At 45.7% G+C, this 24,467-nt stretch overlaps 1 protein-coding gene across 3 annotated transcripts in view; it reads left to right on the forward strand.

The window, feature by feature from the left end:
• The window catches only part of PLCH1 (phospholipase C eta 1), a 232,013-nt gene that overhangs the window by 196,906 nt on the left and 10,640 nt on the right, over window positions 1–24,467 (forward strand). For all 3 annotated transcript variants that reach the window (XM_038747572.1, XM_038747574.1, XM_038747573.1), the window contains exons 14-18: window positions 1,191–1,288; window positions 3,011–3,190; window positions 3,286–3,393; window positions 7,217–7,341; window positions 14,814–14,898. In XM_038747572.1, coding sequence (XP_038603500.1) covers window positions 1,191–1,288; window positions 3,011–3,190; window positions 3,286–3,393; window positions 7,217–7,341; window positions 14,814–14,898 — 596 coding nt within the window. The remainder of the gene's footprint in view (window positions 1–1,190; window positions 1,289–3,010; window positions 3,191–3,285; window positions 3,394–7,216; window positions 7,342–14,813; window positions 14,899–24,467) is intronic.

The raw sequence follows: 24,467 nt of genomic DNA on the forward strand, positions 1-24,467 counted from the left end.
AGGCATGGGCTCTCCCTCCTGGAGCTTATTTAAGGGGCCCATGACAGGGAAGAAGGCAGCTTTGGCTGGTGTGGTAATAAGAGAGAAGGCCCAGGGGATTTCAGAGATAAGGAGGCAGGTATGTTGTTGAGAGATGCTAATACCATCTGTCTCTCTTCTCCCTCTGCACAATTTTTCTGGGTCTTTCTGGGCATTCACTGGAATTTCTGGTAGCCCAGCTACCAAACACCCTTCTAAACTGTGAGCCCATTGTTGGGTAGGGACTGTCTCTATATGTTGCTGATTTGTACTTCCCAAGCACTTAGTACAGTGCTCTGCACACAGTAAGCACTCAAATTTGAATGAATGAATGAACCCCTGACTGCGTTCATAGTATAGTAAGATAAGACAGACCCAGTATAGGTGATATATTCCAATATCTGTTAGGCTAAGTACTCAAGACTTAGAGACTCCTTCTTTGTCTCATCTTGAAGGACTTCAATCAGTTAATCAGTGGCATTTATTGAGCACTTACTGTGTGCACAGCACTGTACTAAGCACTTGGGAGAGGGCAGTACAATTCAGTGGGTAGACATGTTCCCTGCCCACAAGAAATTTACAGTCTAGAGGGGGAGACTGATATTAAAGTCAATTACAGATATGTATATAAGTGCAATGAGGGTGAGGATGGGTTAAGTATCAAGTACACAAGGGGCATAGAGCTAAGTGCATAGGTGACACAGAAGGAAGAGAGAGTAGGGGAAATGTGGGTTAAAGTAGGGAAGACCTCCTGGAGGAGATGTGATTTTAGTAAGGCTTTGAGGATGGGGAGAGTGGTGGTCTGCCAGATATGAAGGAGGAGGGAATCCCAGGCTAGAAATAGGGTCAGGGGTGAGGTAGATGTGGTTTGAAGTACAGTGACTACTTGGCATTATGGGAGCCAGTAGTGTTCTATATATTAGACTGAACACTCAGAGGCTGAGTGGAAAGCCCTTGATCCCTCTTTCACTTCACCTCGAAGAGTTATTGAAGATGGTACGTGTAGATCTGAGCTCTAAATGGTAAGGGGGTTGTAGCTGCGTGGATTTGCTGAGAGGAAATCAGGAAAGGTCAGCTTGGACCTTTTGCAGTCAAAGAGCATTTCTGAAAGCTAGGGATAGGTAAGTAGAAAGGAGATAAGACAACATAGTAGCAGTTCTTATTCTTTCCAGGCTGGGCCGTCGAAGGAAAACCATGCAGCTATGCCGGGATCTCTCTGATCTGGTGGTCTACACCAATTCCGTGGCTGCCCAGGACATCGTGGATGATGGTAAGACCAGGTGGATGGTGTCCATTCCTCTTTCCCTTGGCTTAAATTCCCATCTCCCCCTTCTTGACGTAGGCCATTTTGTGGCTTCATTTTGTAAACTATTTTAAAAAACTATTTCTAGACCTCTTTGACTGTTTTAAAATTACAAAAAAGGAGACAGAGTGGGTGGAGAGTCCTGAAGCCTTGAAATAATAACTGATATTTGTGGTTTTAAGTACTAAGCGCTGAGGTAGATACAATAGTCACTGCAAAAACTGTATCTCGCCTACATGAGACTCATGGGCTAAGAGGGAGGGAGAACAGGTATTTAATCCTCATTTTACAGATGAAGAAACTAAGACACAGAAATCCAGTGACTTGCCCAAGTCCTCACAGCAGGAAATTGACAGAACAAGAACTAGAACCTAGCTCTCCTGACTTTCAGGCCTGTGTTCTTTTCACTTTGAGGTTTTTGGAATTTTGGGTTTTTTTGTTTTTTTTTTTTTTAGCAGCTCTGACAGTATTTCAGGAAATTCAACCAGTTGTCAGAGGCTTGAATGCTCCTTCCCTCTCTGTGCCCTTTCTTTACTTCTCCCTGGGGGCTTCTGCAAACGGTTATCACTAGGGAGCCCAAATGAAGTTTTATGGCCCTCTGGTTGGCTAGAATAGACCCGAATTCCATTAATTCTTTCTGTGATACATTATTTAAGAGTCTTCTTTCTCCACTTTGAAATCTGCATTCTGGAGTATTAACTATCCCCAAACGGAAACATTTTCCTGCCACTGAATTATTGCCCTTACTTAGTTTCTCCGGATGGTGAGCTGGTAGATTTCCCTAACCCTTACCTCAGGGGGAGCATTTCAATCACTGTTACATATCTATTCTATTTATTTACATATCTATTCTATTTATTTACATATCTATTCTATTTATTTTATTTTGTTAGTATGTTTGGTTTCGTCTCCCCCTTTTAGACTGTGAGCCCACTGTTGGGTAGGGACTGTCTCTATATGTTGCCAATTTGTACTTCCCAAGCACTTAGTACAGTGCTCTGCACACAGTAAGCGCTCAATAAATACGATTGATGATGATGATGTTGCTGTGACTGTCATTCTGTTTCTGAGAACCAGTAGACATGATCCTTTACTTTACATTTGGAATTACAATTGAGAAGCAGCCAAGCCTAGTGAAGAAAGAAGTGGGCCCGGAGTCAGAAAGACCTAGATTCTAATTCTGACTCTGCCTCTTATCTGCTGTGTGACCTCAGGCAAGTCATTTCACCTCTCTGGGCCTCAGAGAACACACAGCTGTAAAATGGGGATTAAGAATGAACCCCATGGTAGACATGGACTGGGTCCAACCTGATTATCTATCCCAGCACTTAGTATATTGCCTGGAACATACTAAGCGCTTAACAAATACCGTAAAAGAAAGCATGTCAGGAAAGACTTCCTGGAGAATCTGTGTGTGAACCTCTATGGGTCTTTGTCAAGGTGAAGAACTTGATAAAGAGCATTGAGAGTGCGTTTGAATGTTCCTTTTGGCTCTCCAGGGAGGTATCTAGGACAAGAAGCAGATTGGTTTTATGTGGAGAGGGATCTCAGCTAAGACAAGGATTGTCTGGCTGCTTGCCTACCGGTTTGTATTACCTTTCAGTTGCTGTACTCCTTTGCCCTTATCAGTTGTGGAAAGCTGCACCCCGGCACCCGACTCACCCTTTCTAAAAATTTGGGAACCAACAGGCACTACCGGAAACGTGTTATCGTTCAGCGAAACAAGAGCTCATCAGGTGGTGCAGCAGAAATCCGAACAGTTCATGATTTACAACCAAAAACAGCTCACGAGGATTTACCCGTCAGCCTACAGGATCGATTCCAGCAACTTCAATCCCCTACCCTACTGGAATGCCGGTTGCCAATTAGGTAAGTGTCCTTGCGTCGTGGCAGAGGGAGAGCCCTCTGTTCCGGTAAATCTGGGCTCGGACCTCTTCTAATCTCCTGCTTCTCAAATTGCACAGTGGCGTTGAACTACCAGTCGGATGGGCGCATGATGCAATTGAACCGAGCCAAGTTCAAGATGAACGGCAATTGTGGCTACGTGCTCAAACCCCAGCAGATGTGCAAAGGTTGGTTGTGGTTCCACACTTGCAGCTGTCCAAGGCCGCTCATTCCAGGATTAAGTTGATCAGGGCTCTGTAGCTAATTAGAGGCAGTTTGGGAATGGAATTTGAACCCCCGTCGCTGCCGTGGGCCATGTCGAGAGCCTACTAAAGTCACTTTGGCTCAGGTTGTAGGGAATGAGTTTCAGTATGTTTGAGGGACTTTGTTGGAGATGTGCTGCCTTAAAAAAAATCATTCTTCTAGATGTGACATCGGTGAAATGCTGTTGAGAATTTGGAGTGCGTTTTTAGGCCCAACGTGGGTCTCGTGGCTGCCATTGGTGATGATTCTGGGTGATGATTCTGCCTGGCCTGCTTAAAATGAAATGAACTGGGGCAAAGGATGGCAAGGATGGAGGAAATACTTGACAGGCAGATTCAGAGGGATGAGAAACAAACAAACAGGCAAGATGGAGTGGCTGCCAGCCTTGGAGAAGAGTGTGGGATCTTCACCCATTGCATGTAGGCTCTGATGTTTTCAATTCCTTTTAATTTAGTTTTTTTTCCAAACCAGATCAATCAATTGATGGTATTTTTTGAGCACATCTTGTGTGCAGAGCACTGTACTAAGCACTTGGAAAAGTACAATGCCAGTGACTATTGGAGAGGTGGACATTACTATGATAATTGCATATCTTCTGTGAGTGCTTTGAAAATGATGTCAAACGCTACAGCCCAATCCTCCTTAAGATTGCCATTTGCATGTTAAATTGATCATATTCCTAAAATATCTCAGAATAGAAAATGTAACTATTTCCATATTTTCACCATTTCTGTTCCATGCAGTTCGATATCATCAGTAATCAAAACCAGTATGTGTAATTTTTTAGTCAAAGAACTAACCTGCTGTTATCATCTTAATATTTACAATGGGTAGGTGTTTATGCTCCAGGTTGCAGTGAGACTAAAAGCCTGATACCAGATCACTTCTTTGCCACAATAAATAGGTCCAAAATGTTAACTTCTCTGGTCCAGACTGTGACCTTACTGCTTCTTTGGACTGAAAGGTTCAGGTTTTGTTTCTGTGTGAAGTGGGAGTTAATGATATTAACTGAACACACACTGGGTGCAGTACACAATGCATATTGCTTGGGAAAGAACATTAAGAGACTTGTTCTCTTCCCACAGTTGGCTAATTATTATTGTTATTAATAATGATGAAATTTGTTAAGGACTTTAGTGCCAGTATCTATGCTAAGCACTGGGGTAGATATAAGATATTCAAGTTGGACACAGTCTATCATACGTGGGGCTCACACAGTCTAAGAAAGAGGGAGAACAGGCATTGAATCCCCATTTTACCACATGAGAAATCTGACACAGTGAAGCTAAGGGACTTGTCCAAAGTCGCACAGCAGGCAAGTGGTGGAGCCGGGATTAGATCCTAGATCCTCTGATGCCAGGGCTCTTTCCACTAGACCATGTGGCTTCTGTAATAATAATAATGATAATTATGGTATTTGTTAAGTGCTTACTATGTGCCAAGCACTGTTCTAAGTGCTGGGGGTAGTTACAAGTTAATCAGATTGTCCCATTTGGGGCCCATAGTCTTAATCTCCTTTTTCCAGATGAGGTAACTGAGGCAGAGAAAAGTTAAGTGGCTTGCCCAAGGTCACATAGCAGAACAAGTGGCAGAGCCAGGATTAGAACCCACGTCCTCTGACTCCGAAGCCCAGGCTCTTGCCACTAAGCCATGCTGCTTCTGTAATAGTAATAATGGCATTTATTAAGTGTTATGTGCAAAGCACTGTCCTAAGCACTGAGGTAGATACAAGGTAATCAGGTTGTCCCACGTGGGGCTCACAGTCTTAATCCCCATTTTACAGATGAGGGTACAGAGAACTGAAGTAACTTGCCCCAAGTTACACAGCTGGCAATAATAATAATAATGGCATTTATTAAGTGCTTACTATATGCAAAGCACTGTTCTAAGCACTGGGGAGGTCACAAGGTGATTAGGTTGTCCCATGGAGGGCTCACCGTCTTAATCCTCATTTTACAGATGAGGGAACTGAGGCACAGAGACGTTGAGTGACTTTCCCAAAGTCACACAGCTGACAAGTGGCGGAGGCGGGAGTCAAACCCATGACCTCTGACTCCCAAGCCCGGGCTCTTTCCACTAAGCCACGCTGCTTCCCTTTAGTGGGGAAGACAGATATAATTATATTTTCAATTGAGTCATCAGAATAAATTATTGACTGTACAATTGATTATGCATTTATACAGAAATGCAGAGAAAGGTACATATAGATGTGCTAGTGTTGGTTGTCAGCCCGATACGAGTTGGGAGATGAGAATTAATCATGGCAGGCTTGTTGGAGGAGGTGGGGATTTAGGAGGGCTTTGAAACATAAAGAACTGTGCTCCGTTGGATTTGCATGGGAATAATAATAATCATGGCATTTATTAAGCATTTACTATGTGCAAAGCACTCTTCTAAGCTCTGGGGAGGTTACTAGGTGATCAGGTTGTCCCACAGGGGGCTCACATTCTTAATCCCCATTTTACAGATGAGGTAACTGAGGCCCAGAGAAGTTAAATGACTTGCCCAAAGTCACACAGCTGACAATTGGCAGAGCCGGGATTTAAACCCATGAACTCTGACAACAAAGCCTGTGCTCTTTCCAGTGAGCCACGCCGCTTCTGTTTGCTTCTGCTTCTGAAGAGTTTCCATGCTGGAGGACTAGGAAGAGCAAGGGGATAGATGTGGGAGAATTGAGAGTGAGGCACGATTTGATGGTGAACTTGGCAGTTATGAAAAGAGCAAGCTGGGTAGTAGCAGGTGAAGAGAGGTGGTGTGCCCATTGGGGAGAATTGGTGGAGAGACTTGAAACGCTTTGTGAGTTTTCTGATTGACGCAGAAGCAGGTCAGAGGCCAATGAAGGTTTTCGAGGAGTAGAGAGATGTGGGCTGAGTGACACGTCAAAGAGGTGATCCCTGCAGCAATGTGGAATGGGGAAGAGGCTAGAGGCAGGGAGACCAACGAGGAGTGGCTTCCAGATGACAAAGAGCTTAAACTGGGATGGTTGCAGTTTGGGTGCAGTGGATAGGGAGACCTGGGGAATGTTCTGTCTCAAAAATCAACAGGAAATGCGGGATGTAGATTAAATGAGAGGTTGGGGCTGGAGAGATTGGCTTGATGGTCATCCACATGGAGTTGGTAGCTGAAGCAATTGAACGGGTGAGTTCCCCAAGAGAGTGAGTATAGTGTGACCTTTGCAGGACACTTACATTTAAGAAGAGAGAGGCAGAAGATGAGCCAATGAATGAAACTTAATAAGAGGAGAACCAGTTTAGGGCCAGATCAGCAAAGCTGAGGCCTCATAGTGTTTCAAGTGGGAAGAAGTGTTACACAGTATTAAAGATTGCCAAGAAGTCAAGGACAATTAGGAAAGAATATCTCCCATTGACCTTGGTTATGAGGAGGTCTTGGGTAACCCTGGTGCATTTTTGTGAAGAGAAGGGTTTAAAAATCTGATTGTACTGGCTCAAAGACAGAACTGGAAGACAGGAAACAGTGTAGCAGCATTGGCCCAGTGGGTACAGCGTAGCCCTGGGTGTTAAAAGGACCTGGATCTATCACTTGTCTACTGTGTGACTTTGCTATCACTACTCCGGTGCTTGACACATAGTAAGCTCTTAATAAATACCATAAGAAGAAAAGAAACAGTGAGGGAGGGAGAGGAGAATGGGAGCAAGAGCCTATCATTAATGAGAGGGAATAGGGTTGTGTTCCCAACTTGTGTTGTTTGTTTTTTCTGATTTCCCTATGCATATTATGAATCCACAGGTACGTTCAACCCTTTCTCTGCTGATCCACTTCCTGCCAATCCGAAGAAGCAGCTCATACTAAAAGTGATCAGTGGACAGCAGCTCCCCAAACCTCCAGATTCCATGCTCGGAGACCGAGGAGAGGTAAAGTGCATTCAGCTACTCGTAACGTTCTGGGGTTTTGTACTTACATTCCTAAAACATGGAAATATTATTTGAAGGTTCTGGAGACCTTTGGATCAGAAGTGCTGGGATCAACCAAAAAATAAATCATTTTTAATCATGATTTAGCCACCAGTTTGAGGGAATGTAACTTTGTAGGATGTTCCTTACACCTTATGTCATCTAGGTTGAGAGTGTAAAGTTATGTTGCTCTTAAATATAATGGTGATTCTTCATATGCTTGAGCATTCCCAGGGAGTCAGCACAGGCAGTATAGGAAGTTCCCTCAGGCTCTACTGGTCATGTGTAAAAGAATGGAATTTCCTGGAGCCAATCAATCAATCAGTTGATTGAAGCAGCGTGAGCTTGAGAGAAGGAGCGTGGCTCAGTGTCAAGAGAACAGGCTTGGGAGTCAGAGGTCATGGGTTCTAATCTCAGCAAGTCACTTAACTTCTCTGCCTCAGTTACCTCATCTGTAAAATGGGAATTAAGACAGTGAGCCCCACGTGGGACAACCTGGTTACCTTGTATCTCCCCCAGTGCTTAGAACAGTGCTTGGCACATAGCGCTCAACAAATACCATCATTATTATCAATGGCATTTATTGAGCACTCACTGTGTGCAGAGCACTGTACTAAGGGTAAGAACAACAACACAATCATTATGCAAATCCTAGCAACTCAGTTTCTCCACACAAATGCTACCCCCACACTGTTTTCCCTCCTCCCTGTTTCATATATGCATATGTGCGTTCACATAGCTATAGGCAACCTAGAATGCCACTTAAGAAAATAATCTGGGAGCTTTCAAAAGGTGGCCAGGGCCCTTTATAGTATCAAGAGAAGCAGTGTAGCCTAGTAGAAAGAGCCCGGGCCTGGCAGACAGAAGACCTGGGTTCTAGTCCCAGCTCTGCCACTTGTCTGCTGTGTGACTTTGGGCAAGTCACTTCACTTCTCTGTGCCTCTGTTCCTTCGTTAGGAAAATAGGGATTCAATACCTGTTCTCCCCGTGAGCAGCATGTGGGAGAATGCAATATAACAATTGTTATATTGTGATTAAACTCCAAGGGATTGGAGCGTCCCCTCCCACTGGCTTGGGTATAGTTATTCAACTACAGTAAAACTGAAAACATCTCTAGGGAGCTGTTTTCCCACCAGCCAGCCCCAGACACCCACATTTGTGTGCACCCCTCCTTGAGTGTGTCAGGAAGAAGGGGAGGGCATGGGCTGGCAGCACCACATCTCAGTGTTTCCAGGCTCCTACCTGCTGCCACCGTCCCTCACCGTACCTCGTTCTCGCCTGTCCCGCCATCGACCCCCGGCCCACGTCATCCCCCGGGCCTGGAATGCCCTCCCTCTGCCCATCCGCCAAGCTAGCTCTTTTCCTCCCTTCAAGGCCCTACTGAGAGCTCACCTCCTCCAGGAGGCCTTCCCAGACTGAGCCCCTTCCTTCCTCTCCCCCTCGTCCCCCTCTCCATCCCCCCATCTTACCTCCTTCCCTTCCCCACAGCACCTGTATATATGTATATATGTTTGTACATATTTATTACTCTTTATTTATTTATTTTACTTGTACATATCTATTCTATTTATTTTATTTTGTTAGTATATTTGGTTTTGTTCTCTGTCTCCCCCTTTTAGACTGTGAGCCCACTGTTGGGTAGGGACTGTCTCTATGCGTTGCCAATTTGTACTTCCCAAGTGCTTAGTACAGTGCTCTGCACATAGTAAGCGCTCAATAAATACGATTGATGATGATGATGATGATGCCACCCTGATGCTGAGTTCAGCCTGGTGATACCAACCCAGCATTGACTTACCAAAGGCACTCTGAAAAGTTCGGACTGCCAGAAAAGGCCAAAAGACCCTCTCCTCCGGCACTAGAAGAAGCAGCATAAAACTCCCATTGTTTTGTGGTATCTGTTCAGCACTTACTGTGTGTCAAGCACTGTTCTAAGGAATGGGATAGATACAAGTTAATGAGGTCCCTGTCCCACCTGGGGCCCACAGTCTAAGTAGGAGGGAGACCAGGTATTGAATCCCCATTCTACAGATGAGGAAACTGAGGCAGAGAGAAGTGAAGTGACCAGCTTAGTGGATACAGCATGGGCCTTGAAGTCAGAAGGACCTGGGTTTTAGTCCTGGCACTGCCACATATCTGCTGTGTGACCTTGGGCATTTCACTTCTGTGCCTTAGTTACCTCATCTGTAAAATGGGGATAAGAGTGCGAGCCTCATGTGGGACAGGGGCTGTGTCCAACCTGATTAACTTGGATTTACCCCAGTGCTTAGAAGAATTGCTTGTCACATAACAAACACTTAACAAGTACCATTATTGTCATACAGCAGGCAAATGGCGGAACTAGGATTAGAACCCAGGATCTCTGACTCCGAGGCCAGTGGTTCTTTCCAGTAGGCCATGCTACTTCCCTACTATAGCTTCCATATTGCTACTTCGATCAAGTGGATACCTGGAGATCAGACCATGGAAGGTAGCAGGCATTCAGGCCCCTCTCCTGCTCCCCTGTCTGTATTTTTACTGCCTCCGGGACTTGATCCAAATAACAAAATGAAATGCAAGATGATTGTAACAGGCTAGTCCTAAATGGCTATAGTCCCTAAAGGATTAAATATACCCCTCCTGACCCAAGCTCCTACTTATATCCCTTCCAAGAAGTCCTGGTGCAGGTCAGCCTAAAAGTCATTCTGGATCATTCACTTTAGCTCACCACTTCCTTGATGAACTCTAGTTTTTCAAGGCTGCCTTTTGGATCCTTCTTTGAGACTATCTATCCCTGCAGAGGTTGGCCCAGGACTTCCCTCCATGTCCAAGGCCTCTGAGGGGAGTCCAGTCTCTCAAACGGTAACCAACACCTCCTGGAAACTACATGTCTTTTCTCTACTCTTAAAACACACTGGCTACTTCTCTTTCCATAGGCTCTTCCCTGCCCCTTCTTAGCTCTGTTTCCTCTCTGATTGGCTTTTCTCTAGCCCATCAGGCTAATCAACATCTCCAATTGGGGGCTCCTCATGAACAGCTTCCCTTACTAATGAGATTGTCCCTATGGGGAGATGCCCCCCAAGTCAGCTGGGGTTGCTGACTAGGGGAAGGCTCCGGGTTCTTTAAATTGGGCGATGATGATCCAAAGACCGGACACCAAGTCAGAGTGATCAGTTCTGCATCTTTATAGGGTGTACTCACATCGCTTAGAACAGTGCTTTGCACATAGTAAGCGCTTAACAAATACCATCATTATTATAGCCGTAGCGCAGCAAACAAGCCAAGGAGGGGGGCCAAGTCCTAATCAGTGGGGCAGGCTCTGTGGGGCTCAGTCTAAATGCCTATAACTAAAAATAGCAGCAATGCCTCTTATATACGAAGCCCCCTCGTACCGGTTAGCCCTCCCCGACTTCCCAGGATGTCTATCTGATTGGGACAGTTCCCGTTCCGCAACCTTGAAGTGTAGCAGTTCCTTGTCCTTGCTGTGGGTTGCTCAGGCGGAGGGGGGTGGGTGAATTCATGGATAGGGCACTCTTCCCACACTCCACCCCTTCGCCCCCTCCATACACCTGGAGCAACCTGGAGCTGGGGACCCCAATAGTCTTGGTGGAGGACCTGCGCTGTGGGTTGCTCAGGTGGAGGGAGGGGGTGAATTCACAGATAGGGCACTCTTCCCACAGTCCCCCCTTTTTTAATGGTATTTGTTAAGCGCTTACTATGTGTTGCCAATTTGTATTTCCCAAGCGCTTAGTACAGTGCTCTGCACATAGTAAGCGCTCAATAAATACGATTGATGATGATGATGATGATGTGCCAGGTACTATTCTGAGAGCTGGTTTTAGTTATAAGCTAATCAGTTAAGACACAGTCCATGTCCCACATAGGGCTCACAGTCTTAATCCCCATTTTACAGATGAGGCAACTGAGGCCCAAGGAAGTGAAGTGACTTGCCCAGGCTTACACTGCATTCATTCATTCATTCAATTGTATTGAGCGCTTACCGTGTGCAGAGCACTGTACTAAGCACTTGGGAAGTACAAGTTGGCAACATATAGAGATGGTCCCTACCCAACAGTGGGCTCACAGTCTAGAAGGGGGAGACAGACAACAAAACAAAACATATTAATAAAATAAATAGAATAAATATGTACAAGTAAATAGAGTAATAAATATGTACAAACATATAAATATATATATATATATATATACACACACACAGGTGCTGTGGGGAGGGGAAGGAGATAATGCAGGGGGATGGGGAGGGGGAGGAGGGGGAGAGGAAGAAGGGGGCTCAGTCTGGAAAGGCTTCCTGGAGGAGGTGAGCTCTCAGTAGGGCCTTGAAGGGAGGAAGAGAGCTAGCTTGGCGGATGTGCGGAGGGAGGGCATTCCAGGCCAGGGGGAGGACGTGGGCTGGGGGGTCAATGGTGGGATAGGCAAGAACGAGGCCCAGTGAGGAGGTTAGTGGCAGAGGAGTGGAGGGTGCAGGCTGGGCTGGAGAAGGAAAGAAGGGAGTTGAGGTAGGAGGGGGTGAGGGGATTGACAGCCTTGAAGTCGAGTGTGAGGAGTTTTTGCCTGATGCATAGGTTGATTGGAAGCCCCTGGAGATTTTTGAGGAGGGGAGTAACATGCCTAGAGCGTTTCTGCACAAAGACTATCCAGCCAGCAGTGTGAAGTACAGATTGAAGTGAGGAGAGACAGGAGGATGGGAGATAAGAGAGGAGGCTGATGCAGTAATCCATTCAGGATAGGATGAGAGATTGAACGAGCAGGGTAGTGGTTTGGATGGAGAGGAAAGGGCGGATCTTGGCGATATTGCGGAGGTGAGACCAGCAGATTTTGGTGACGGATTGGATGTGAGGGGTGAACGAGAGAGCAGAGTCGAGGATGACAGCAAGGTTGCGGGCTTGTGAGATGGGAAGGATGGTAGTGCTGTCAACAGTGAAGGGAAAGTCAGGGAGAGGGCAGGGTTTGAGAGGGAAGATAAGGAGTTCAGTCTTGGACATATTGAGTTTTAAGTGGTTTTAGATGGCAGGCAGACATCCAGATGGAGATGTCCTGAAGGCAGGAGGAGATATGAGCCTGGAGGGAGGGAGAGAGAGCCGGGGCAGAGATGTAGATTTGGGTGTCATTAGCGTAGAGATGATAGTTTAAGCCATGGGAGCGAATGAGGTCACCAAGGGAGTGAGTGTAGATAGAGAACAGAAGGGGACCAAGAACTGACCCTTGAGGAACTCCTACAGTATGGGGATGGGAGGGGGAGGAGGAGCCCACAAAAGAGACTGAGAAAGAACAGCCGGAGAGATGAGGAGAAGCAGGAGAGGACAGATTCTGTGAAGCCAAGATTGGATAGCGTGTTGAGGAGAAGGGGGTGGTCCACAGTGTCGAAGGCAGCTGAGAGGTCGAGGAGGATTAGGATAGAGTAGGAGCCATTCAATTTGGCAAGCAGGAGGTTATCGGTGACCTTCGAGAGGGCAGTTTCCATGGAATGTAGGGGACGGAAGCCGGATTGGAGGGGGTTGAGGAGAGAGTTGGCGTTGAGGAATTTAATGGTAGGAGGGAGATAGGGCAATAACTAGAAGGTGAGGTGGGGTCAAGAGAAGGTTTTTTTAGGATGGGAGAGACGTGGGCAGTTTGAAGGCAGAGGGGAAGGAACCAGTGGACAGTGAGCGGTTGAAGATGGAAGTTAAGGAGTGGATTTGGGACGGAGCGAGAGATTTCATAAGATGAGAGGGAATGGGGTCAGAAGTACAGGTGGCCGGAGTAGCACTTGAGAGGAGGGAGGAGATCTCATCAGAGGTTACTGCTGGGAAGTATGGGAGAGTAGCGGAGAGGGTTGAGAGCCAGGGTGTTGGTGAAGCGGGGGTAGTGACTTTGGGGAGCTCAGACCTGATAGATTTAATTTTATTAATGAAGTAAGAGGCCAGATCGTTGTGGGTGAGAGAAGGAGGAGGGGGAGGAACGGGGGCCTGAGAAGGGAGTTAAATGTACGGAAGAGCTGACGGGGATGATGGGCATGGGTGTCAATAAGGGAGGAGAAGTAGTTTTGTCGGGCAGAGGAGAGGGCAGAGTTAAGGCAGGAAAGGATAAACTTGAAGTGAACGAGGTTGACATGGTGTTTAGACTTTCGCCAGCAGCGTTCAGCAGCTTGAGCATAAGAGTGAAGGAGGCGGACAGTGGCAGTGATCCAGGGCTATGGGTTAGTGGTACAAGAGCGGCGAAGGGAAAGGGGAGCGAAACAGTCGAGCTGAGTAGAGAGGGTAGAGTCTGCCACTGCAGACAAGTGGCAGAGCTGGGACTGGAACCTACATCCTTCTGACTTCAAGGCCTGTGCTCTATTCATTATGTGACTCCTTGGGAGGAGTAATCAGATTAAATAAAGCCCTTCCTGCTTTTATTATATTTCTTTAATAATAATGCTGGTGTTTGTTAAGCACTTACTATGTGCCAAGCACTGTTCTAAGTGCTGGGGTGGATACAAGGTAATTACGTTGTCCCACATGGGGCTCACAGTCTTAATCCCCATTTTACAGATGAGATAACTGAAGCACAGTTGACTGTGTAACTTGGCCAGAGTTTCCCAGCTGACAAGTGGCCGGGCTGGGATTAGAACCCACGACCTCTGACTCCTAAACCCAGCCTCTTTCCACTGAGCTACGCTGCTTCTATCAAGCTGATTTTAAATATTCTTCTTGAAAAAGCAGCATGGCCTAGTGGAAAGAGGATGAACATGGGAATCAGGGGACCCGGGTTCTAATACCAGCTCTGGCATTTGTCTGATGTGTGACCTTGGGCTAGTCACTTAATTTGGGCAGGTCACTTAACTTCTTTGTGCTTCTGTTTCTCATTTCTAAAATGAGATTTAAGTGTCTTTCTCCCTCCCTTGTACATTGTGAGTCCATGTGGAAAAGGAAATGCATCTGATCCAATTATATTGTATCTACCCCAGTTCTAGGCACAATGCATGGCACATAGTAAGCACTTAACAAATACCATTCATTAATAACTAAACCCAGACTCCTCTCCCCGACATACTGGTACGGGGAGTAACTCTCCATAGCCCTCTAACAAATAGATGGTTTCCTTTCTCAGGAATTTTAAGTTTCTTTCCTCAAGAATTCCCATTTCTTCTGTTTCCTCCCTGGCTCCCTGTGTAAAGACATCTGATTGACCATCATAGGGACCCAAAAGAAGGGTGATATGCTAGTGACTGAGTATAATCTTAATTATATTAGCAATGATTTCTGAGAACCCACCTTCAGTCTTGAAACAAAACTGCCACTGTAGCTCTGGGTCTGAGTTGATGTTTGAGGCAAGTCACTGTAAACTATGCTTTGCCACAAGGATTTACTTTCAGGTGAGTTAAAGTAGTTTTGCCCCTTTTACGAAGTCAGTAAGCAGTCACTGAAAAATATTTTTTTGTTTTCTAAAATGGCATTTCTTGGTTCTTTACATAGATCATCGATCCATTTGTTGAGGTGGAAATCATTGGTTTGCCTGTGGATTGCTGTAAAGATCAGACCCGAGTGGTGGATGACAATGGTAAGGTGTCCAGTTACTTAAAAGGAAAATGTTCTCAGAGTTCTGAAAAGTGGATTTAATTAAAAGAGAGAAGAAGCAGGGCTCAGTCAGGGAAAAACAACAAACAAAAATCTTTGCTGTCTCAAAGAGATGTGTGATCTAATGGAAAGAGCATGGGCCTAGGAGTTAGAGGACCTGGCTTCTAATCCCAGCTCTGCACATGTTTACTATGTGACCCTGGGCAAGTCATGTAACTTCTCTGTGTCTCAGTTCCCTCATCTGCACAGTGGGAATTTGATTCACGTTCTCCCTCCTATTTAGATTGTGAGTTCCACAAGGGCCCTGATTATCTTGCATCTAATGCAGCACTTAGTACAGTACTTAGCATATAGTAAGTGCTTAACCAGTACGATGATTATTAAGTCTCACTGTGAGAATATATATATTGCCATTTGCAAACATGTCAGTAGACATGACTTTAGATTGACAAATAATGGGATCTTGGGTTTTGAGGGTTTTGGGCTTTTCAGGCACAAATTCTTCCAGTTTCGATGAGGACTGACATTCATTCATTCATTCATTGTCATATTTATTGAGCGCTTACTGTGTGCAGAGCACTGTACTGAGCACTTGGGAAATACAAATTGGCAACATATAGAGACAGTCCCTGCCCAGCAGTGGGCTCACAGTCTAGAAGGGGGAGACAGACACCAAAACAAAACAAGCAGACAGGTGTCAATACCATCAGAATAAATAGAATTATAGCTATATACACATCATTAATAATATAAATAAAGTAATAAGTATGTACAAATATACACAAGTGCTGTGGGGAGGGGAATGGAGTAGGGCAGAGGGAGAGAGGGGGGCGATGGGGAGGGGAGGAGGAGAGGAAAAAGGGGGGGCTCAGTCTGGGAAGGGCTCCGGGAGGAGGTGAGTCACGAGATAGCTTTTGACCTTGAGATGGCCAGTACCCCAGGGTCACCTCGGGACACTGTCTGGGAAGGCCTCCTGGAGGAGGTAAGCTCCCATTAAGGCTTTGAAGGGAGGAAGAGAGCTAGTTTGGTGGATGTGTGGAGGGAGGGCATTCCAGGCCAGGGGAAGGATGCGGGCCAGGGGTCAACGGTGGGACAGGCAAGAATGAGGCACAGTTAGGAGGTTAGCGGCAGAGGAGCGGAGGATACGGGCTGGGCTGGAGAAGGAGAGAAGGGAGGTGAGGTAGGAGGGGGCAAGGTGATGGAGAGTTTTGCAGCCAATAGTAAGGAGTTTTTGCTTGATTCGAAGGTTGATAGGCAACCACTGGAGATTTTTGAGGAGGGGAGTGACATGCCCAGAGTGTTTCTGTAGAAAGATAATCCAGGCAGCAGAGTGAAGTATAGACTGAAGCAGGGAGAGACAGGAGGATGGGAGACCAGAAAGGAGGCTGATGCAGTATTCCAGTCGGGATAGGATGAGAGATTGAACCAGCAAGGTAGCGGTTTGGATGGAGAGGAAAGGGTGAATCTTGGCGATATTGTGGAGGTGAGACCGGCTGGTTTTGGTGACGGATTTAATGTGTGGGGTTAATGAGAGAGTGGAGTCAAGGATGACTCCAAGGTTGTGGGATTGTGAGACAGGAAGGATGGTAGTGCCATTCACAGTGACGGGAAAGTTGAGAGAAGACAGGGTTTGGGAGGGAAGATAAAGAGCTCAGTCTTGGACATATTGAGTTTTAGATGGTGGACAGACATCCAGATGAAGATATCCTGAAAGCAGGAGGAGATACGAGCCTGGAAGGAGGGAGAGAGAACAGGGGTGAAGATGTAGATTTGGGTGTCATCAGTGTAGAGATGATAGTTGAAGCCGTGGGAGCGAATGAGTTCCCCAAGGGAGTGAGTATAGCTAGAGAACAGAAGGGGACCAAGAACTGACCCTTGAGGAACCCCTACAGTAAGGGGATAGGATGGGGCGGAGGAGCCCGTGAAGGAGACTTAGAAGGAATGCCAGAGAAGTAAGAGGAGAACCAGGAGAAGATGGAGTCTGTGAAGCCAAGGTTGGATAGCAGGTTGAGGAGAAGGGGGTGGTCCACAATGTTCAAGGCAGCTGAGAGGTTGAGGAGGATTGGGATAAAAGAGGAGCCATTGTACATGGCATTCATTCATTCATTTATTCAATTGAATTTATCGAGTGCTTACTATGTGCAGAGCACTGTACTAAGTGCTTGGGAAGTACAAGTTGGCAACGTATATAGATGGTCCCTACCCAACAAAGGGCTCACTGTCTAGAAGGGGGAGACAGACAACAAAACAAAACATGTGGACAGGTGTCAGGTCATCAGAATAAAGAAAAATAAAGCTAGATGCACATTATTAACAAAATAAATAGAACAGTTAATACGTACAAGTAAAATGAATAGAGTAATAAATCTGTACAAACATATATACAGGTGCTGTGGGGAGGGGAAGGAGGTAGGGTGGGGGGGATGAGGAGGAGGAGAGGAAAAAGGGGGCTCAGTCTGGGAAGGCCTCCTGGAGGAGGTGAGCTCTCAGTAGGGCTTTGATGGGAGGAAGAGAGCTAGCTTGGTGGATGTGCAGAGGGTGGGCATTCCAGGCCAGGGGGAGGATGTGGGCCAGGGGTTGACGGCAGGACAGGTGACAACGAGGTACAGTGAGAAGGTTAGTGGCAGAGGAATGGAGGGTGTGGGCTGGGCTGTAGAAAGAGAGAAGGGAGGTGAGGTAGGAGGGGGTGAGGTGATGGACAGCCTTGAAGGAAGGAGGTCATTGGTGACCTTTGAGAGGGCAGTTTCGGTAGAGTGTAGGGGATGGAAGTCAGATTGGAGGGGGTCCAGGAGAGAGTTGGAGTTGAGGAATTTGAGGCAGTGAGTGTTGATGACTTGTTCTAGGAGTTTGGAAAGGAAGGGTATGAGGGAGATAGGGTGATAATTAGAAGGGACAGTGGGGTTAAGAGAGGGTTTTTTTTTTTAGGATGGGGAGACGTGGGCATGTTTGAAGGCAGAAGGGAAAGAACCAGTAGAGAGTAAGCGGTTGAGGATGGAAATTAAGGATAGGAGGAGGGAAGGGGTGATAGTTTTTATCAGACTACCAGAAAAGATGGGAGAGAATAACAGAGAAAGGATATCCCATGGAAGTATTTTTCATCTATTCTATGAATGCAACAAGGAGTCTTTGACAGTCAAATATCATTCACCTTGAGTCATGACTGGAACACTGGATAGAGGGCAGTCGATCAATGAATAGGATGTACTAAGCACTTTATGCAGAGCACTGTACTAAAAGGAGTTGGGAGAATTCAACTGATGTAACAGTTATGATCTCTACCCCAAAGGGATGACATATACATGAGGAAAACAAACATAATAATTTAAAAATTGGAGGAAGTGGCTGAGAACAGACTAGACTGTAAGCTCGTCTGTTATCGGTGGGGAACTTGACTGCTAATTCTGTTGTATTGTACTCTCCCAAATGCTTAGTACCGTGCTCTGCACACAGTAAGTACTCAATAAATATGACTGTTGATTATGTAAATTGATATAAATTGAAAAACGAGAAGCAGTGTGGCCTAATGGAAAGAGCTTGGGCCTGGGAGTCAAAGGACTTGGGTTCTAATCCCAACTCTGCCACTTACCTGTTGTGTGACCTTAGGTAAATCACTTAACTTCTATGTGCCTTAATTCCCTCAACTGCAAAATGGGAATTCAATACCTGTTCTTCCTCAGACTATGAGATCTGATTATCTTGCATCTACCCCACTGTTCAGTACATTGCTAGATACATAATAATAATAATAATAATAATAATGTTGGTATTTGTTAAGCACTTACTACGTTCTAAGCACTGTTCTAAGTGCTGGGGTAGGTACAAGGTAATCAGATTGTCCCACGTGGAGCTCACAGTCTTCATCCCCATTTTACAGATGAGGTAACTGAGGCCCAGAGAAGTTAAGTGACTTGCCCAAGGTTACACAGCTGACAAGCAGCGGAGCTGGGATTAGAACCCATAACCTCTGACTCCCGAGCCCGTGCTCTTTCCACTAAGGCACGCTGCTTCTCATAGTGAGCAGTTAACAAATACCAGAATTATTATTATTATTATTATTATAAATCAATGGAATTTATTGAGCGCTTATTGTGTGCCACATAGTAAACTAAGAGTTTAAGAGAGAACAATACAAGAGAGTTGGTAATAATAATAATAAATGTGGTATTTGCTAAGTACCAATTATGTCCCAAGCCCTATTCTAAGTGCTGGGGTAAGGATGGACACAGTCTCTGTCCCACATGGGATTCTCAGTCTTAATCCCTATTTTACAAATGAGGTAACTGAGGCCCAGAGAAGTGAGGTGACATGCCCAAGGTTGCACAGCAGACAGGTGGCAGAGCTGGAATTAGAACTCATGACCTTCTGTCTCCCAGGCCCATGTTCTTCTCACTAGACCACGTAATGATCCCCACTCACAAAGAGTTTATATTTTATCCGAGGAGACACAGATAAAATGAATCCCAAGTAAGGGAATCAAGAGAGTATAATATATTTACATAATTGCAGTGGAGGTAGGGTGAGTATCAAAGTCCTTAGGGAGGATGGACGTAGGTAACACAGAAGGGAGGGAGAAAGGATGGGGAAATGAGAGATTAGTCAAATAAAAAACGGTGGGAGGGGATTAGCGGCAGACACAAGGTGTTAGAACAGTGCTTTGCACATAGTAAACGCTTAACAAATGCCATTATCATCATCATCAGGAAACAAAATGCTAAGAAAATATAAAGACAAAACCACAGCTCAGTAGGGTTACCGCGGCTAGGGGAGCAGAATTTCAGGCTCCCCAGTGGCTCAGAGTCCACAGTCCTAACCGTGCCGCAGTGACCACTACAGCAGCAGTTACCATGGTCTTCCCCAGGTTTTGTGGAGCTGTGCCAGGCTGCGGCTACTTTTCTCTTTCTAGCCAGGGTGGGGGACGGCAGCAGGGATGGAGGCTCCTCAGCAACTCAGAGGAGAGAAGGTGCAGGATACCGGGAAGACAGCGGGATGGTCGGATGAAGGAGAAATGTTGAGTCCCTGGATGTCCTGGTAGGAAGGTGGCAGGTTCTTGAAGGATTCCCTAGACCGTCTCCTGGAGAGAGGGGCTGGGGGTGCTCTGCGGATGCTACACAGGGCATGGGGTCCACTGAGATTGGGGACCCTAAGAGCCATGATGGGCAGGCGGCAAGTTCCCAGGGAATTTGTGTGGCTATCTGGCGGAGAAAGGTATTTATACGAAATACAAAAGAGGTTGTGAATGCCGAAGTGCCGAGATGATAGTTGGGAGGAAGCGGCATAGCCTAATGGATAGAGCACGGGCCGGTATTCAGAAGGACCTGGGTTCTAATCCCAGCTCTGCCACTTGTCTGCTGTGTGAATTTGGGCAAGTCATTTCTCTGTGCCTCAGTTCTCTCATCTGTAAAATGGGGATTTTATTTTATTTTTTTTTGTGGTGAAGGAAGCAATGGAGGAGCTCCACTCCCAACCTTTTGATTAGTCAGTCAGTCAATTGTATTTATTGAGCACTTACTGTGTGCACAACACTGTACTAAGCACATCCCCCATTCCCCCGCCCTACCTCCTTCCCCTCCCCACAGCACCTGTATATATGTTTGTACAGATTTATTACTCTATTTAGTTTACTTGTACATATTTACTATTCTATTTTATTTTATTTTGTTAATATGTTTTGTTTTGTTGTCTGTCTCCCCCTTCTAGACTGTGAGCCCACTGTTGGATAGGGACCGTCTCTATGTGTTGCCAACTTGTACTTCCCAAGTGCTTAGTACAGTGCTCTGCCCACAGCATTCAATAAATACGATTGAATGAATGAATGAATGATTATGATTGTGAGCCCCATGTGGGACAGGGACTGTGTCCAACCTGATTAGCTTTTATCTACCCAACACTTAGAACAGTGCTTGACAAGCACCACCATTATTATTATAAGGAAAAGCTAATCTGGGAAAGTTTCCTTTAAGAGGTGAGATTTTAGAAAGACTTTATATGTCTTTTTAAAGCTCCCCGTGTAATTTGTGCTCAAATCCTTGAACAATCTTCTGTACCCATTCTCTGTAGAGAGGGTGCCATGCAGAAAAGCTTTTTGTGGGGAAAGAAAAGTGAGTGAGCGTGAAACCTAGGTGTGGAGGGGAAGCCCATAGCTACACTGAATAGCTATTCAGTGATCATCCCCTCTCCCAGCCCCATAGCACTTATGTAGGTATCTGTAATTTTATTATTTATATTAATATCTGTCTCCCCCTCTAGACTGTAAGATCAATGTGGGAAGGAAACACGTCTACCAACTCTGTTATATTAGACTCTCCCATGTGCTTAGTACAGTGCTGTGCACACAGTAAGTGCTCAGTAAATACAATTGACTGACTGACAAATCAAAAGGTTGGGAGTGGAGCTCCTCCACTGCTTCCTTCACCATCTAGCTGTTAGCATTCTCCCCTACTTCCCCCGTGCCCTGGCTGTCAGAAGAATGGATGGGGAGGCTACTTTGAAGCTACTTTTGATTCAGGTGGACCACCCCACTTTCTCTGCTCTTGCCCTGGTGCCATGTAGCCCTGTTGGCAAAAATCCAGGCATCAGGCTCACTTTATCCACTTCACATTCCCCCTCACTTGCTGTAACTCTGCCCTCTCTCCACACAGTAGTATGACTTCTCTATCCTCATCAGTTACCATGAACACTGGCCTCCATCAGTTATTCATGACTTGTAATAACCGCCCCCCTCCACCTCCACTGATAATCTTGTAAACTATTTTGCTGACTAAATAAAAACCATCAGGCGTGAGCTTCCCAAATTCTCCTCACCAGCCCAGCTCCCCACTATCCCCACTCTCATCCTTCTTGGCCATTTCTCAAGAGAAAATATTCACCTGCTTCAAATTATTTACTTCATCTGTACTTCCACCCAACCCTTTCATTGTTATCTGCTTCAGGTTGGCCCTCTCCACTGCCTGACAACAATACTTCTCCTTTCTAATTTATTCCCATACCCTCTGCCCCTGCCAGCTGTGTCAGACATATAACTCCCTCCTCAAACCTCCTGTCCCCCTGCCTCCAGCATCCCTTTCCCCTAATGACCTGGTTACATACTTCAGCAACAAAATTGAAATCATCAGGCTTGACAAATACCATCATCATCATATGGAGGGGGTGGGAGCCCCAGGCCAAGGGGTAGGATGTGGGAAAGAGATCAGTGATGAGAGTACTTGTTTTCTCACTCCTCAAGAACCTCCAGTGGTTGACCATCCACCTTCACATCTAACGTCCTTAACATTGGTTGTAAAGCACTCAAACAATGTGTGTTGTTGTAATTTACCCTCCCAAGTGTTTAGTACAGTGCATTGCACAGAGTAAGCGCTCAATAAATAAGGTGGAATAAATGCACTCAGCAGCTCACCCCATCCCACCTCAGCTCCCTGATTTCCTATTACAGCTCAATCAATCAATCAATCAATCGTATTTATTGAGCTCTTACTGTGTGCAGAGCACTGTACTAAGCGTTTGGGAAGTACAAGTTGGCAACATATAGAGACCAACAGTGGGCTCACAGTCTAGAAGGGGGAGACAGAGAACAAAACCAAACATATTAACAAAATAAAATAAATAGAATAGATATGTACAAGTAAAATAAATAGAGTAATAAATATGTACAAACATATATACATATATACAGGTGCTGTAGGGAAGGGAAGGAGGTAAGGCGGGGGGATGGAGGGGGGGAGAGAAAGGAGGGGGCTCAGTCTGGGAAGGCGTCCTGGAGGAGGTGAGCTCTCAGTAGGGCCTTGAAGGGAGGAAGAGAGCTAACTTGGCTAGCTTGGCAAGCTTGAGAGCTAGCCCAACCCCACACACTCTGCTCCATGAGCTTACTCACTGTTTCCCGATATCATCTATAATAATAATAATAATGATGGTATTTGTTAAGTGCTTACTGTGTGCCAAGCACTGTTCTGAGTGCTGGGGTAGATTCAAGGTTATCAGGTTGTCCCAAGTGGAGCTCACAGTCTCAATCCCTGTTTTACAGATGAGGTAACTGAAGCCCAGAGAAGGGAAGTAACTTGCCCAAAGTCACACAGCTGATAAGTGGTGGAGGCGGGATTAGAACCCATAACCTCTGACTCCCAAGCCCGTGCTCTTTCCACTAGACCACTCTGCTTTCCATGCCCAGTGACCCCACATATCCTACCTGTCAAGTCACCACCTTGCCAATCCCCATTTGCACTGTCCATGTTTCTCCATAACTGCAGTCACATGGGGAAAAAAACCTCATCTCCAGCCCAACAATTTGCAGTTATTAGTGGTATTTACAGTGATGACAGTTACTTTCATTAAGCATTTACAATGTGCTAGGCACTGGGGCAGAAACCAGATCATCAGATCCCACATGGAGCTTGCAGTCTAAGTAGGAGGGAGCACAGGTATTGAATCCCCATTTTGCAGATGAGGGAACTGAGGCACAGAGAAGTTGAGTGATTTGCCTAAGGTCCCACAGCAGGAACGTGGCAGAGCTAAAATTCAAACCCAAGTCCTTTGACGCCTAAGCCCGTGCTCTTTTCGCTAGACAACACTATTCATATTTGAGTGCGTGCCTTGTGCAGAGCACTGCACTAAGCACGAGTGTGCCTAAAGCCACTCAGTAAAAGCCGAATTTCTGCTTTCCACACTCCAAAGCCTCCCACACATTTTCTTTGAAGCCGCAATCAGCGGCACTCGCTACCATCCGCCCAACACTCATGAGGTCGTGTGGCAGCCCAGAAACCAAAGAAGGCACGCCACTGATGCTCTTGAGGGGAAGTAGGTACTCTTGGCCTTTTGGAGGTGAGAGCAAAGTGTGTTAAGGAATCCTCAGATTCCCAGCCCTTTGGAAACAAACCCTTTTGGTTCATCGTGATCATTCCAGACCCTACAGTTCATCACATGCTGCTTCAGAGCTTTTCATTCCCAAAGGGTCTTGGTGCCTGAGAGACTTTCATCCTGTCAACAAAATCACTGAGTGACTTCAGTATATTTCCCTTCTCAGGTCAGGGGTGGTGCCTCTGTGTCCTTTCACTGGGTGTTTGTGCCTTGGGCAGGAACCCAACACACTAAGTTAATGATCAGTGAGAGCTGATGCCCAAGTGTGCCTAAGGGGCATTCCAAAGGAATGTGTAAATGTCTAATTTTTAAGTAAGGACAATAAAGATAACTTTGCTAACTTTTGCAGAAGCAAGGTCTTTTGGTCAGTTTTGCCTTAGATAAATTCAAATGAGTACACAAAAATCACATTCCCTAAAGAATATCAATGCTTATATCACCTCTTCAGGGAATGAATCAGGATGCATTTATTAATTATTGTGATTGCACGATAAAACTCAAATGTGCAAAGAGGAACTCTTCTTGAGGAAAGAAATAATTCTGAACGAGTTTAGAGTACTTACATTTCCAAAAGGAATTTAGTAATTATTTTCTCAAGTACAGTTTGGCCTAAATGAAAGTGATCCAATTGGCCCTCATTTTCACTCATAGTCTTCATTTCTAATTAAATATCTCTTCCATTTGTGAGGTGAAGAACGTCAAAAA

Source organism: Tachyglossus aculeatus, chromosome 1 (genome assembly GCF_015852505.1).
Source record: "Tachyglossus aculeatus isolate mTacAcu1 chromosome 1, mTacAcu1.pri, whole genome shotgun sequence".
Classification (NCBI taxonomy): Eukaryota; Metazoa; Chordata; class Mammalia; order Monotremata; family Tachyglossidae; genus Tachyglossus; species Tachyglossus aculeatus.